The sequence below is a fragment of the Octopus bimaculoides genome, chromosome 2 (genome assembly GCF_046866305.1).
Source record: "Octopus bimaculoides isolate indiv1 chromosome 2, ASM4686630v1, whole genome shotgun sequence".
NCBI classification, from domain to species: Eukaryota; Metazoa; Mollusca; class Cephalopoda; order Octopoda; family Octopodidae; genus Octopus; species Octopus bimaculoides.
The window spans coordinates 194,061,978-194,078,184 of record NC_142929.1 but is presented as its reverse complement, the minus strand read 5'-3'; the positions used below and the strand labels follow the sequence as shown (position 1 = coordinate 194,078,184).

General features: G+C 37.3%; 1 protein-coding gene across 1 annotated transcript; it reads left to right on the top strand.

Moving 5' to 3' along the window:
• The first annotated feature begins 80 nt into the window (after positions 1–80).
• LOC106881462 (dynein light chain Tctex-type protein 2B) lies at positions 81–6,937 on the top strand. Its single transcript, XM_014931856.3, has 2 exons — positions 81–462; positions 4,487–6,937. Exons 1-2 carry the CDS (start codon positions 421–423, stop codon positions 5,051–5,053), a joined length of 609 nt encoding a protein of 202 aa, XP_014787342.1. The 5' UTR covers positions 81–420; the 3' UTR covers positions 5,054–6,937.
• The last annotated feature ends 9,270 nt before the right edge of the window (positions 6,938–16,207 follow it).

Below are 16,207 nucleotides of genomic sequence, written 5' to 3'. Positions count from 1 at the left end.
TGTGTATATAACATATATATATATATATATATATATATATATATATATATATATATATACATAGATACATATATTATGTATATATATATATGAATATATAAGAATAAGAGAAAATCATAGAAGGATCTTGAGAGAGAGAGAGAGAGAGAGAGAGAGAGAGAGAGAGAGAGAGAGAGAGAGCGGGAGAGAGAGCGAGAGAGAGCGAGGGAGAGAGGGAGAGAGAGATCTCTCAAAACATCTACATTTTAACTGAACTGTCCTGAAAACATGTAACAGTAAAATATTGGTCGTAAAACGGTCATAGAACAGTCATAGAACATTCATAGAACGATCATATGACAGTTATACGACGGTTATATAACAGTCATACAATAATTATTATTAACTAAGACAATCGTTGTATATCAATTAAAATTAATCATGTCCTCTTTAGAAGCTGCACCTTCCAATAATACGAAGCAAGTAAGTAACATTTTAATTAATTAACAATTTAATGAATGATTAAATTATATAGATTTATTAGGTTGAAAAGAAAGTCCTGTCACATTTTTGACATGATCTCTTGGAGAGTACTTTTTCAATACTTAACAGTAAAAGAATGCTTTATCCTTTCTCTGCCGATTACTTTCTCTTGAAATAAGTTTATTTTCGACCCATATCAGACATAGCATGCTCTATAAATTCACAAGGGAAACTTCAGCAACAGAAGTGGCCAGAAATATTCGTTCTGTCTATAGAACCGATGGTTTCAGTGTTTGGACATGCCAGCGATGATTTGGCCACTTATGCTCAGAAAATTTTTCTCTCGCAGATCCTCTTCGATATAAACAATTAAGTTCTGTCAATAGTGAGCTTCTGAAAATCGTTGTTGAAGAAAATCCAAAGCAAACCGCTCGAGAATTAGCAAAACAATTCATATCAGATAACACTTTGATCATGAGACATATTCAGGAACTAAGAAAAGTGTCTAAACTTGGTCAATGGATTCCTCATCATCTCAATGCTTCTCAGCTTAATCAAAGAGTTGCCATCTGCTCGTCATTGATGAGGAGACTTACTATCGAACTTTCCCTGGGTAAAATCAGCACAAGTGATGAAAAGTGGGTTCTCTGTAACCATATCCAATGAAAACGATATTCTTGGCACCCAATGAAAAGAGAGAATCTCTCCACAAACCAGAACTCGAGAAAATTTACTGAAGAATCACTCTTCATTGGTCAGTCATAAAGAGGTGATTCTGTGACACAATAATGCAAGATTTTATATTCCTCAAGCCACTGAGGAAAAGATTATAGCACTAAATATGAAAGTTTTACCTGATCTTCCTTACTGTTCTCACCTTGCTACATCTAACTATCATCTCAAATCATTGCAGCTTTATTTAGAGAGAAAACAGTTTATTGTGAAGAGATTAAAAACGATATTGTTTCTTTGTTTCAAAACCTGAAGAATTTTATGTTTAACGAATTGACAATTTGTCAACGAGCTGGGATGATGCTATCTTAATGAATTGAAATATCACGTTGATTAAATATACCAACATTCAAAGAGGCGTTTGCTTCTTTTTCCTCTTGAAATGCAACAAGTCTTCTTATCCAACCTAATAAATATTCAAATTAATGTTTATTTATATATTTAATTAACTATTTAATTATATATCATTATCTATTTATTTATATATCTAGTTAATTATTTATATATACTTAATTGAACTATTAATTATAAATTTAATGATCTTTTTACCTATCTTATTTATCTATTAATTGTATATTTATTTATAAATTTAATTAACTATTATATATATATATATATATATATATATATATATATATATATATATATATATATATATATATCTGCTTTTTCCTATTGTCGTTTCTCTCAGTCCGCACTTGTAGCCACTAAACCTTTTTTATTTTCTCTCTCTGCTTATTTCTGTGTTCCTTTCTGTCGAAGAGCGTAGGCTCGAAACGTAAAAGACTTTCTCACTTCCCGAGCATTACACTAATACATCTGCTTGTTGTTTACACACCCGTCTTCGTCTTTTTTTTTTTGTAAATTCTCACTATATATATATATATATATATATATATATATATATATATATATATATATATATATATATATATATATATATATATATATATATATATATATATATAGATTCAAGGCTTGAATATGGTACTTATGCGAAGGCACCCGAATTTCACATCCCAAAAGGATGGGTGATTAAAATCAAATAATAAGCAACACGGATTTCAAAAGTGATTGCAGTACGCACATATATATATATATATATATAATTATCTATTTAATTATAGATTTAATTATCGACTTAATTTTAAATTTACCATATTTACCTGAGTATAAGAAGCGTCCTTGCATAAGACGCACCCCTTTTTAGCAAGTATAGTTTGTGGAAAAAACAATTTTAGTATGTTTTATCATAGTCTTATTGAAGGGTATTTAAAGTGGTTTGCAGAGGAAAATGTACGATTCGATGCATGTAATTACAATGCTGTGACAGTTTACTGAAATAAAGTGTAAAACCATAAATTTATTGTAAATTAACAATGTGATGGGAGTACCACACATCAATTTTATCATTTTTTTTTTTTAGCTCAGTTGTATATTTGTTTATTTTTCGGTCAAGATAATTCCCATACAAGATGTAAAACTCGTATATTTCAATATGAATTTTTGTGTCAGCATCATTGACCACCAGGGTGGCTCACCAGATTAGCTCACCACCGCTATGGTTTTGTTGTCATCCACTTGTTTGCAAATAGCTGAAATAGCTAATAGGAGGATGAAAGTTTAACGTTCCTTTAATCTTTCTAAAATAATTTTTCTAGATAATTAAAAAAAAGGTTCCTTAGATGCAACCCAGCCATTAAATAATGTAACACACATAATAAATGTAGGTTACGCATGCGAGGGAAGGAGGCTAAGAAACTGATATTTTAGTAGGTTTTCAATATTTTATTACTAGTATTAGTAACAGTTATTGTGCCTTGCGGATTTATCCAGCTCTTTAGCCTAAAACACTTGGTCTCCCATCTGTAATATGGCTGCATTAGACACATGGCAACGCCTTTTCCATTTTGTCCGCTGGAACCATGAAGTGGACTGGCAAGCCTTTGAATGTGAACATTTATGTTCGTGTCAACTCAATACCGAATTCACAAGGATGCCTTCTTTAATCTTTCCTTTGTCAAAGAAACTACTCGAAAACAAGTTCCTATTAAATTCAAATTATTACAAAAATTTTTTTTTAAACCACTTATTATGATGTCAGATGTCAGTGTGTAACATATGAAGTTGCGTTTTCATGTATTCCCACTGAAACTCCAAACATGAACTCTGCCCTTCAACAACGAATGTCGACGCTTGCTCTCTTTGTGGCACATTTGTCAAATTTGCAAGATGGATTTTTGGGTCGAAGGCAGAAGCATTACTTTACCTGCTCTGAAACATTAGTGCCGACCGTTGGATGTGGTCAGCATTCGTGAATGACATGGTGAACTCCATTGGTCGGAGCTGGCTCAGTCCACCCCGGGGCGAATGCCACCGCAAGCATAAACACAAAAAGTTGCGTTTAAGAAAAGTGTTGAGCTTTTATTATTAGATTTCTTAGTTTAATTCCACAGGCACTCTAGCTACACATTTAAAAATAATTTAATAAAAACGTGGTATGTTCCAGAAAATTCGTTAATTATATGTTTAATTATATTTAATTATCTATTTAATTATTCAGTTGCACATTCATTCTCAATGTTTGGATATTAATTTCATTCAAAATACTTTGTCCTTTAATGTACCCAGTTTATATGCAAAGTGGAAGTTTATAGTTTAGCGTCTATGAATGGTTGGACTTAGATGGAAGGGAGACCCAAATCTGGAATATTCCTCGGTTCTTGTCGAACTGGGAGGTCAATGGCAGCCAATGCATTAATGTCGTTCTTGATGCAGGGATCTGTAAAGGAACGTGCTGCTGTTATTGTCGTTTAACCCCAGGACATGCTTGGCAGACAAGATTTATCATCAATGGCGTTTCAATCATGATTATTCCGTATCTAAGACTATTAATATATCCATTCTTGCTTAGGACGATTTGGTGTAATTTGAGAAAGATTTGGCTTCTATTTCTAACAGGTCATGCAGCCCGGTAGAGGTTCCCTCGTTGGTTCGTAAATAAACCGCGATGCAATAACTGCTTGTGCACAAGTCTCTGCTTGTAACTCCATGGGCCTCAGTTGGTCAGTCGGTCAGCGATGGAATAAAATAGCGCTGTAAAACAAATCTATTAATTAACGTAACTAATTAGTATGGCTATATTAATTAACAACCGATTAGTACAGCTCAATTAATTAACACAACTGATTAGTACCGCTCTATTAATTAACACACTAATTAGTACCAACTTCTGACTCAAGTTTTTCTTTTTATGCTTTTCAATTCGTTGTCTTTGCGTTTTGTTTGTCAGGTCCGGATTTGTCCCAGTGTCAAGTCTGACGTCACTGATGGCACAACAGACGGGAGCAATGCAACCAATCAGAAACGTCGACCATCTGTTTTCCCGAACGCTCATCGTCGACGTTCATCTTTCCAGTTCAAACAATTGGCTTTGTCCAACTTTCATCGTTTGAGTATGGCGACCAGCAGTGATATAGAATGTTTGCCGAAGATCCGGCAACAGAATACGTATCGAATCGACCCACACCCAGACAGTAAATTCGTCGAATCTAAGGTAAAGAACGCCGTTTATGAATATCTGTGTGAAGAACTGACCAATGTTGAATACGACGACAAAGATTGGAAACTAAAGACAAGAGATATTGGGGACCAACTACGGAACCAAATTAAATCTCTCGGTTTTCTTCGATATAAAATCATTGTTGAAATATTGATCAATCCTAAAGGGGCTAACAATGATTTGATCTTTGGCAGCCGGTGTCTCAGTGATCCGGATCGGGATCGATCTGTTACCGTTGTCTTCTCCAATGATTCGCTGTCAGCTGTGGTTTGTGTCTATGCCATTTATTACGATTGACACATTATTCTCATGGTGTGCATTAGAAACGGGTAACTTTACATGAAATGATTATCAAGGCAAGCGGATATATATATATATATATATATATATATATATATATATATATATAGAGAGAGAGAGAGAGAGAGAGAGAGAGAGAGAGAGGGGAGATGTGGGGGGGAGCAGGAGAGATAAGAAAGGAAAAATTTGAAATAATAGAAATAGTATTTTCTAAAAAGAAACATTTTGTGCGCTCGTAGAAGGCTCAACTTCGCATACAGGACCCGAGATGAATTTTTAAAAATATTTTGAAAAAAAAAAAAGTTCATCAGATGCGGTATACGGTGCTTGGGACGTGTGTGTGTGTGTGTGTGTGTGTGTATATGAATGCATCTGTATGTGTATATATATACACTTATAGAAAGTGATTTTCGAGAATATTATTCCCGAACCTGCTCGGAAACAGCCACAGAAAAAGACAACTGTTTTTGGCTGGAATTAAAAATTTCTTATTAAAAAATCTGACTTATGTAAAGACGTCGCGTTTTACAGGCGAAAGTGACTTTTTGCGTAAAATTCTTCTCTAAAATATCGACCATCTTCTAAAAGACTTTATAAATTAAGATAAACAAATACACAATAAACTATATACAGTTACGTGTCTCAATATTTAACAATTTAACTAATACCAACAACGTCCAGATCATATATATATATATATATATATATATATATATATATATACCAACAACAACAACAACAACCACGATAACAACAACAGGAACGAACACACAAACACAGAAAGATAGAAGAACAAAATCAAAAGTAAAGGTGAAGAGCAGCAACGACAGAAGAGAAGACGTAGTTGAGGGGAAGGTCGAAGTACCAGTAAGAACAACGATGATAACGATAGCAACACTATGAAGGGCACAAGCCCTTATATACACACATAAGCACGCATGCGAAACACACACGTGTACGCACATGCACGCACGCACGCACACACACACACGAACACGCACACACACGCACACGCACATACACACACGCACACACACACACACAAAGGCATATAAGGATACACAGCATGGAAGAACAGAATAGACTAAGCAGAGCAGGACCCAAGGACGGTCGCTGAAGATGTGTAACGAAAGACTTGCGGACAATGGACATCAATAAGGAGCGAGTGAAGAACCAATATATATTGCGTGTGTTTATTTGGCAAAAAAAAAAAGAAAAGAAAAATGGCCATTCCTACGTTCGAAATGCAGAGTAGATAAAACAGGGGACAACTGATGAAGGGATTGTTCTTTATGTTGCCTGTCTCATTTCTCTATTTATTTATTTCGTTGTTCGAAAAAAAGGTCTTTTTCCATATTTTTGTTTTTTTTATGTTCTCGTTTTTTTATTTTGTTCACGTTTTTTTGATGTCCTGTACCCATATATATATATATATATATATATATATATATATATGTGTATATCCTTATATGCCTTTGTGTGTGTGTGTGTGCGTGTGTGTATGTGCGTGTGCGTGTGCGTGTGTGTGTGTGCGTGTGTGCGTGCATGTGCGTACACGTGTGTGTTTCGCATGCGTGCTTATGTGTGTATATAAGGGCTTGTGCCCTTCATATATATATTTTTTTTTTTGCCAAATAAACACACGCACTATATATTCGTTCTTCACTCGTTTATTACTGTTCTTATTCTAACCCATGTCCATAGTCTGGAAATTTATGTATATAATTAAGAATGTGAACTTACGGGGACAATATTTACATATTGCCCGAGGAAACACAACTAGATCTCATAATGCAGTTGCATAATCAAGTACCTACACCACTGGAGAACCACGTTGCGTGGAAACAATTGTGGGGATTAAAAAATAAATGTCCAACCGTCTTCCTTCTTGTTGACTTCATTTTTTTCAATTGTCTCTTCACACTCAACAGCTGCCAAAACGCAAACCTGGAAATGCGTATAACACTCCTACTGGATAGCACAGGGTGAAATTTAAAGTTGGACGAGCATTATACTGTACTCTACTACTACTACTACTACTACTACTACTACTACTACTACTACTACACACACACACACACACACACACACACACACACACATATATAATCTCCATACAGGGCCAAATAATTCACGAAAAATTAATTTGCAAAGATATATATATATATATATACACGCGTAAAACAGTCGTTGGTGATTGGTAAACGTTGGGGATTGGTAATTTGCGGTCCTGCTCCAATTTATATACGGCATCTAGTTCTTTCTGTAGAAGATTAGCATCAGAAGGTTTTTGGGCTGCATGTAGTACTTTTGTGTCATTGGCATAGATAGTAAGTGTGACTATCTGTGTGACTGATGGCATGTCTGAAAGAGCAACCATGAACAGCAATGGCCCCAATACAGTTCCCTGAGGCAGTCTACTCTCTATTACTGTCTCCTTGGAGTGGGCTCCGTTGACTGCTACAGCCTGGCTTCTGCCTTTTAAGAAGTCATGCAACCACTCTGAGTTTCCCAGTTATGCCAAGTCTCGGTAGCTTGTGACATATCATCCCATGATCGACCTTATCAAAGGCCTTTGCAAAGTCAAAATATATCACATCCACGTTTGAGCAATTCATTAGTTGTTTCAATATTCAGTCATAGTGTTGCAAAAGCTGTGTAAAGCAGCTTCTGCCTGAGCGAAAGCCATTCTGAAGTGACCTTGCTAGAGCTCTTTTACATTTCTTTCGGAGGATTGATGGGAATCGATCATGGTTTGAGCTCATTTCATCAATAGCCGATATCATATCAGATTCCTCTATTATGATGCTATCATTTCGTTGTATGTGTGTATTTGTACCCCCCAACGAAGGATTACATCTGAAACGTTGGATATTCCACTCCTCACGGCAAGTTCATTCAATTATCCATTCACACACTGCAGAAGCCCCAACGCAAATTTGGTAATACCTCACTTTACGAGGACTCGCTTTACAAAACCCCAGGTTTACGAGGTTATTTTATAATAAATATAAAAAAGTTAAACAGCCATTTTGTGTGTGTATGGCAATGTCGCAACATGTGGCGACACTACCATAACAAATGCCTGTGAGTGTTACCGAAACATTTATAGAGGCAAAAAAAAAAGCTTCTAAGCAAATAACTCTAGACTTTTGTTTTTAAAGAAATCTACAAGTCCGTCTACGAGTGCTGGTGAATTGGCGATCACATCTACAAGTGAGGGTGTGCACAAGTCTAATCCGAGTGAAAGTGATTCAAAAAACGATAATAATAATAATAACATTTTTCATTATAAATGATTTTGACATTCTTTTTACTTAACATAAAATATTCTTTATATTCTACTTTTGTTTTATTGCCATTTATTTACAAGTATTATAGATTTTATAGGTAAAATATTTTTCTGGGAATGAATTACGATTTATAACATTGCTACTACGGGAAATTATTGCTCTGCTTTACAAGTTTTCACTTTACCAGAAGTCTCCAGGAACAAATTAAATCGCATATCGAGGCATTACTGTATGTGTGTGTATAAGCATACATAATACATACACACAAACACACAAACACACAAACATACATACATAAAGCTGAAACCTTATAAATGTTTATTCCGAGTTTCTCGCTTCCGATCGTCGCACGATATAAAAGAAGACATTTTTGAAAATATTTGAATAGTGAAGCAAATTTTAATGGGTTGCAAAAGAAAACCTCTTGGATATCATTGTTTGAGGAAAAAATAATTATTGAAAATTCATTAATTGGGGATATGGAGAAATCTTGTGATGTGATGGGGTTGGGGTGTAGGAGATGTTTCTTAGGAAACATTCGTTATCACTCACATATATAATACAACAAACACATGCACACATACACACACATGCACACATACACACACATGCAACATAGGCAAATAAGACACATAGATATATACACACAATATTCACACATATCATGACACACACATACACACAGTACATACAAACACGTACGTACACATACGTGCATACACGATAGTCCGTTTAAACTTACACATTCCTGCAAACAGGCATACACAACACAAATGCAAATGCGATAGACATAGACATAATAGCGTATGTACAATATACGCACGTGACACATACAACACGCTTTTGTATACAACGTATACACATACAAGACATGCGCACCACGTACGTAACACAAAGACATATACAAATTGTAGGCACCCCCACCCCTCGTATGCACGTGCTGATCCCCCCACCCCAACAGATTCAGGTGAACGGAATGATTATTGTTTTCGCTTTGATTTATCTCTCTTTGTTATTGAACGGATCGAACGGATGTCATTATTGATTGTTTAATGAAAACTAAACCTTCAGCTAATATCGAACACCTGACAGACTTTTACTCTTCCCATTGAAAAGGCATTGTTACACCACCGTTCCTTTATCACCATGTCTCCGTTACCCTCTACTGTAAATACCACCAGGCTATTAACCACATTAATCCTTGCACAAATCTTACAACCCTAACCCTCTGCCCCTAACACCACCCTAACAACAACAACTAGCAGCTGTGCGCCTCAATCATAGCTCCACCATGACCACCACTAATAACTACAGAAAGTTTTTTCCAGAATTCACTAAAAACACACTCATTTAAACTGGTTCTCCATCGGTTACGTCAATGAATGTTGCAAGCGATCCGATTAACGGAACAGCTTGCTCGTGAAATTAACGTGAAATTAACGTGCAAGTGGCTGAGCACTCCACGGACACACGTGCCCTTAACGTAGTTCTGAGGGAGATTCGGTAAGACACAGAATGTTACAAGGCTGGCCCTTTGAAATAAATGTACAACTCATATTTGCCAGTTGAGTAGTAGTCTTGCTCAATGACGCAACGCGCCCCCAGGAAATGACCTCACGACCTTATGTTCTTGAACCGAATCCCCTAACCGCTAAGCCACGTGCCTCCACACTCACTAGAACGTGTGAAATGTCGTTGGCTGCGTGAATAATAGATGACACAAACTCACGAACCTGCAACTTTCATATTTATTGCCGGACAAGATATTTGGTGTTGGCTATTTACAATGAAAAATATTAACAATATTATTGCTGAATGGGAGGAGAGAAAAAAACCCCGCAGCGTCCGTAAAATCTACTTATAAGACATCATGTGAATGTTCAGAATCGAGAATCCGAAATCGCCTGCGCAATGTGCAAAGTCATCTGCCTGAATGCCGGAGGTCGTCTGTTTGGTAAGAGGTGAGGTGTGTGAATCAGTCAGTCGCTCTCAACACTGCGATGCGTTGGGCGACAACTGGTTTTTATAAGGTGAAAAGGTGTTAAGTTTTAGAACATCTGAGCTAGCCATATCATGCCACAGCTGGTTGGTCAGTTTATATATCAATCCTATGAAACTCTGGTGGTTCGCTCGAGGTGCCTAACCGAATATCTAGCGATTAGGCACCACCATATTTAAAAGCTTTTGTGAAACACTTGATATTGTCATATAAAGAAATATTCCCTTAAAAGTTATTAACCATTTAATTTTTTTTCTTCTTCATTTTCGCAAAACAGATTGCCACGAATCTTTGGGAAAGATGTTTTCGTTAGTGTGTATTTTATGTGAAAAGCGTTTTCGTTGTTCAGCTTTTCAAATCCGTATAGAGGAAGTTATTTTTAGTCATGGTGTAGTCTATTTCTGGTTTAGTTTCGAATTTCGAATTCTTATAAAGTATTCTTATTTTGCATTTCGTAGTTGATCATTTTCTTCCTTTATTTTGCAAAGAGGGAATATTTTGAATTTTCCATTTGCACAAATGTCAATATTTTTACTACATAGGACATTGTTAAGAGAAGAATCTTTAATTTGCTGTTTGTGCACTTCCACAAACCTGCTTAGTTTTGATCCTGTTTCTTTGATGTACGAGGTGGTATCAAAAGGTGCCTGGACTTGTTATGTTTAATAAAAAATAAATTATTTATCCAAGTTTTAATATAATCTCCTTCGAAATAGTCACTTTACGCAGCAATGCACCGGTCCCAGCGTTCCTGCTACTTTTGGAATCCGGCCTGGAAGTCGTTTTTCCGGGTAATCAACCAATTCTATCATTTCATGTCCTAATTACTTTAATTAATTCTAAATTAAAGACAATTCTACGGATTATGGGGAAGGAGAGGTTTATTCAGTTATATTTTCAACCACCTCAGGAATTTGACTATTTTTTAAAAGCACAAAAAGGAGAAAAACTAAACAATCTCTACAACGGAATTGTGATCCTAAATCCGTGTTGTTTCAAAGTGTTTTTTAATGATAAAAATGATTTCTTTTGTATGACATGAAGTTATCAATTTATAATGAAGGATAATAGGCGACCGAAGCGACTCCTTGTGTTCAATACGTATAATCAGTTCTATATATTTCTAGTATTGTCAAAATCCTACACATCATCGACCCCTGGACAGCACGTAAAAGAAGACGAAATACCGCTATCTGTTTTGTTCGGCATGCTTACGATTCTTATTTCTTTACTGCCCTCAAGGGGCTAAACATAGAAGGGACAAACAAGGACAGACAAAGGGATTAAGTCGATTATATCGACCTCAGTGCGTAACTGGTACTTATTTAATCGACCCCGAAAGGATGAAAGGCAAAGTCGACCTCGGCGGAATTTGAACTCAGGACGTAACGGCAGACGAAATACCGCTAAGCATTTCGCCCGGCACGCTAACGATTCTGCCAGCTCACAGCCTTCACTTGAAAAATGTTAAAGAAAAGCAGCAAGAAGCTATTTAAGCGCGCGCGCGCGCGTGAGAGAGAGAGAGTGTATGTGTGTGTGTGTGTGTAATTCTGAGAGCGTGTATATTTCTGTAAGTGTGAGTGCGCGTGTATGTTTCTGAAAGTATGAGTGCGTGTGTGTGCGTGTGTGTGCGTGTGTGTGCGTGTGTGTGCGTGTGCGTGTGCGTGCGTGTGTGTGTGTGTGTGTGTAAGTGTGAATGTGTGTGTGTGTGTGTGTGTGTGTGTAAGTGTGAATGTGTGTGTGTGTGTGTGTGTGTGTATCAATCATTGCGGTGGCTGGGCCGGTGAAAGGCGCATGTCTCTACACGACGGCAGTTTAATGTGTGTCCAGGTGTTGACAATGGCGTCCAGCCAAAGGAACGGAGCCAAGCAAACAGACGGGACAATAACAACGACGAAGGCTCTGCGGATACAAAACAAGAAGTTTTACGAGTGAAGAAGGTCGAGAGGTAAGAAGTCAGGCTTGTGGAAGAGAGAGAAGCTTTAATAAAGAATCGAGAAATTAATGAACGATCAAGGAAATTAAGAAAAATCAACAGAAACACACAAAAGATTCGATAAAATACATAAAAGATGGCGTCAATGAATGTAAAAAATAAAACAAAACGAAAACATAAAAAAAAACTAAATAACAAATTTGTTATCGTCTTGATCATCTTTCTGCTTATTTACTTAATTATTTTTCTGCTTTGTTAATGAAAACCTACAGCAGCTGTCAGTAATGTCTGCTACAATAGTTGTCTGCCAAGATATCCTTAGACAATGGTCATGAAGATTAAGTTGGCACTGTCGGAAATGATCTTTTCAAAGAATTAACCAATTATAAGACATAGCTGACCTTCGCCTTCACCGCCACCAAACCGTTCAATTTGTCTCCCCCCCCCATTTCTCCTCCCCCTCTCCCCCCCGTCTCTAACATGAACGACAAAGATATCCAAAGCCTATCTAAACCCATTCTAATCATTGTTCCTCCCTCGTTCTCTACCTTGTCTCCCTCATCTTCACACCGTTCACTCAGGTACACTTAGACTATCATAAAGCTAATCTTTTAATATAACCTGTAAAGCGGCGGACCGGCAGAGTCATTGGCACGCCGGACGAAAATGCTTAGCGGCATTTTGTCCGTCTTTACGTTCTGAGTTCAAATTCTTCCCAGGACGACTTTGCCTTTAATTCTTTCAGGGTCGATAAAATAAGTACCAGTTATACACTGAGGAGCAATGGGATCAATTTACCCTCTACCTCGAAATTGCTGGCCTTGTGCCAAAACATGAAATTAATATTTTTGCATAAATTGCTTCCTTTCAATATTTACTCTTTTGCATGGTTTCAGTCACTGGATTACGGCCTTACTGCAGCTACAACTTCAAGACATTCATTTTATCGAAATTTCGATAACTTAACTAATATTTGAGTTATGTACCTCCCACAGACTTAAAAACAACAAAATATTTTCACTGATTCACACCGGAACACACATACACACTAACATGAATTTATACTACAAATCGCTATATCCGATTTATTTAATCCCCCCCCCCCAGTCTATTAGTGGTGTCTCCATTGACAGTTAAAGAGGCTACTTAGTTTCTGATGAAATCCCAATACAGGACTGAAACTAGTCTTGTTGATTCCTCTCTTTTTTTCTATCCACAAAGATATTATCCATAAAAACGTTATGTCTACATCTGTCCATTCCAAACAGAATTGGCTAAAACTCTATACATCCTGTCTCTGTGGTGAGAATAACATTGAAACAAGACACAGCAAACGCAAAAGTGATTTGTATACATAAAAAGGGTGAAGACCTTATTCGGTCATGAATGGCCATGGGCTTGCACCTAGAAAGTTCCCCTCCGAGGCACAAGTCCGGGCAAGGTTGTTTATGGAAGACCAACAGTTGCCCATGCATACCAGCTTCCGGTCCCTCCCCTCTCCTCCCCACACCGCCAATATTATCCAAGAGAAAGGCAAAGGGGCCGACACAACTTGGCACAAGTGACGTTGCAACTCATTCCTACAGATGAGTGAACTAAAGTAACGTGAAATAAAGTGTCTTGCTCAAGAACACAACACACACTCTGGTCTGGGAATCGAATTCACTGCCTCATGATTGTGGTTGGCCTGACGCACCAACCACTGAGCCATGTGTTTTCATACATACATACATACATAACGAAATTGGTGATGAGTATTTACAACAGTGTGATGAACCCACGTTCTGGCAGATTAATGTCTGTCTGTATGCTCTGGCTACAACTGGAAAACAGTAGATGAATGATATTAAAAAAAGTAAACAAAACCGGAATAACAAAGAATGTACCCTGATGGGTTTTGAAGACAGAGAAAAAGACAACTGGTTTACGGAAGACAATCAGCCATGTAATGATGCTTATTGCATGCAGACAAGTAAATCACTATATGTCCCACCATCAGGAAGTAAAGAAGGAGATAGAAATGGTGTTTGGAGACAGCAAAAAGAGGACACTCACTTGCAAACTGATTACCTTAAAGCAGGAGCTAAAAGCTGTCGGTGAGAAACTCCGACATCAGAAAAGAATAACCGAGAGAAGAACAATAAACAAAAAAATTAACTGCAACCAGGCAGCAGTATTCAGAGACATGAGAGAAGACATAGAATCCTTCTGGAAGAAAATCTGTAGTGAAGAGAAGGAATTTAACCAAGATGCTCTGTGGCTGAAAGAAATCCGCCAAAATCATTGTTCCTGCGATACATCCAAGACATACAAACATTGATGGTGAAACTCTTGCAACTGGGATCCAGAAACTCCAGGATGGAAAAGCACCTGGAAGAGACTTGATTGTTAGGTATTGGTATAAGAAGCTAACATTCTACCGACCATATCTTATCTACCTGTACCAGCAGCCCCTCAATGGGAACAGTAGCATACCAAACTGGTTAGCTCTGGCAGAGACAAAATTGATCCCCAAATGCAGAACCACCCACATAGAAAAAAACAAAAAACAAAAAAAAACGGCCAATTGCATGCCAGAACTTAATGTATAAGATATATGCAGGATGCTTAAACCTCTTCCTCCAAAGACAATTGTGAAAACAATAACATAAGCACAGCAGAACAAGCAGCTGGGAAGAACGGAGTCTGGGAATGTACCAAGCAATTATTAATCAACAAAACTGTGATGTAAGAGGTGCGAGACATAGGAGGAACCTAGTTTCAATAAGGCTAGATTACAAGAAAGCCTTTGACTCTGTTACCCACTCATGGATGCTAAAAGCTCTTCAACTTGCTAAAGTTCCAGTGAGCATAATCAAAGCCATAGCTAACATGACTTCATCGTGGACCACCATCTTGAAATTACACACCAAGAGTGACTGTATTATTACCGATAGAATACAATATCGCAAAGGCATATTCCAAGGAGGTAGCCTCTCTGTGATGTTATTTATACTTTCTGTAAACCCCTTGTCATTCATGTTAAGGAAGTCTGAAGAATATCTCACTGTTTCTTTGTGGATGACTTAACACTTTATATGCAAAGAATATGCTTGAGATGAAAAGAGCCCTGACCTGGTTACAACATTCTCAAAGGGTGTAGGGTTGGAGTTTCGTTAGGATATATGTTGTTATATGGTTGTGAAAAGGGGGAAGACTATAAACCAGACTAGTAACATCTTCATCAATGATTTGACTTTTCCCCCTATATCTGACGAGGAATGTTAAAGGTATCTAGGGGTAGATGAAAACACATCCTACAATGGCACCTGTAACAAAAGGATATTACAGCCGAATAAAGAAAATTTGGACCTCAGAACTCACTGCATTCAATAAAACAGTGGCCCACAATGTGTATACAGTATCAGTGCTCATACCAACATTTGGGCTGCTGGATTGGACGTTTGATGAGATCTGAGCCATTGATGTGAAAACCTGAAAAATATTAACAAGCACACATAATTTTCCCATAAACGGTGACGTAGACCACCTCTACCTAAAACGAAAACGAGGCAGCAGAGGCTTTAACATCGATCCAAAATGCCTTTGAACGTCGTATCATATCCCTTCAGCAACATCTTTTAATCACCAAGGGTCGAAGTGCATCCCTTGATCAAGTTTGCATACATGAGGCTAATAGCATCATAAGACTTGGAAGGCAACTCCTTGAGCAGCATTCCTTGTCTGATAACCTTAAATACATGCCTAAAGAAGTCGCACGACTCTACCGCAACGTATCGTCAGATGAAAGGATAAGCCTATATATATGAGCAGAAGACTATGCATGGACATGTTAGTAGAACGCTTCGAGATGATAGCAACATTGATCATCAAAGCAGTCTATCATGAACCAGTTGCTGGATTACTACCTCCCACTTTGAAGG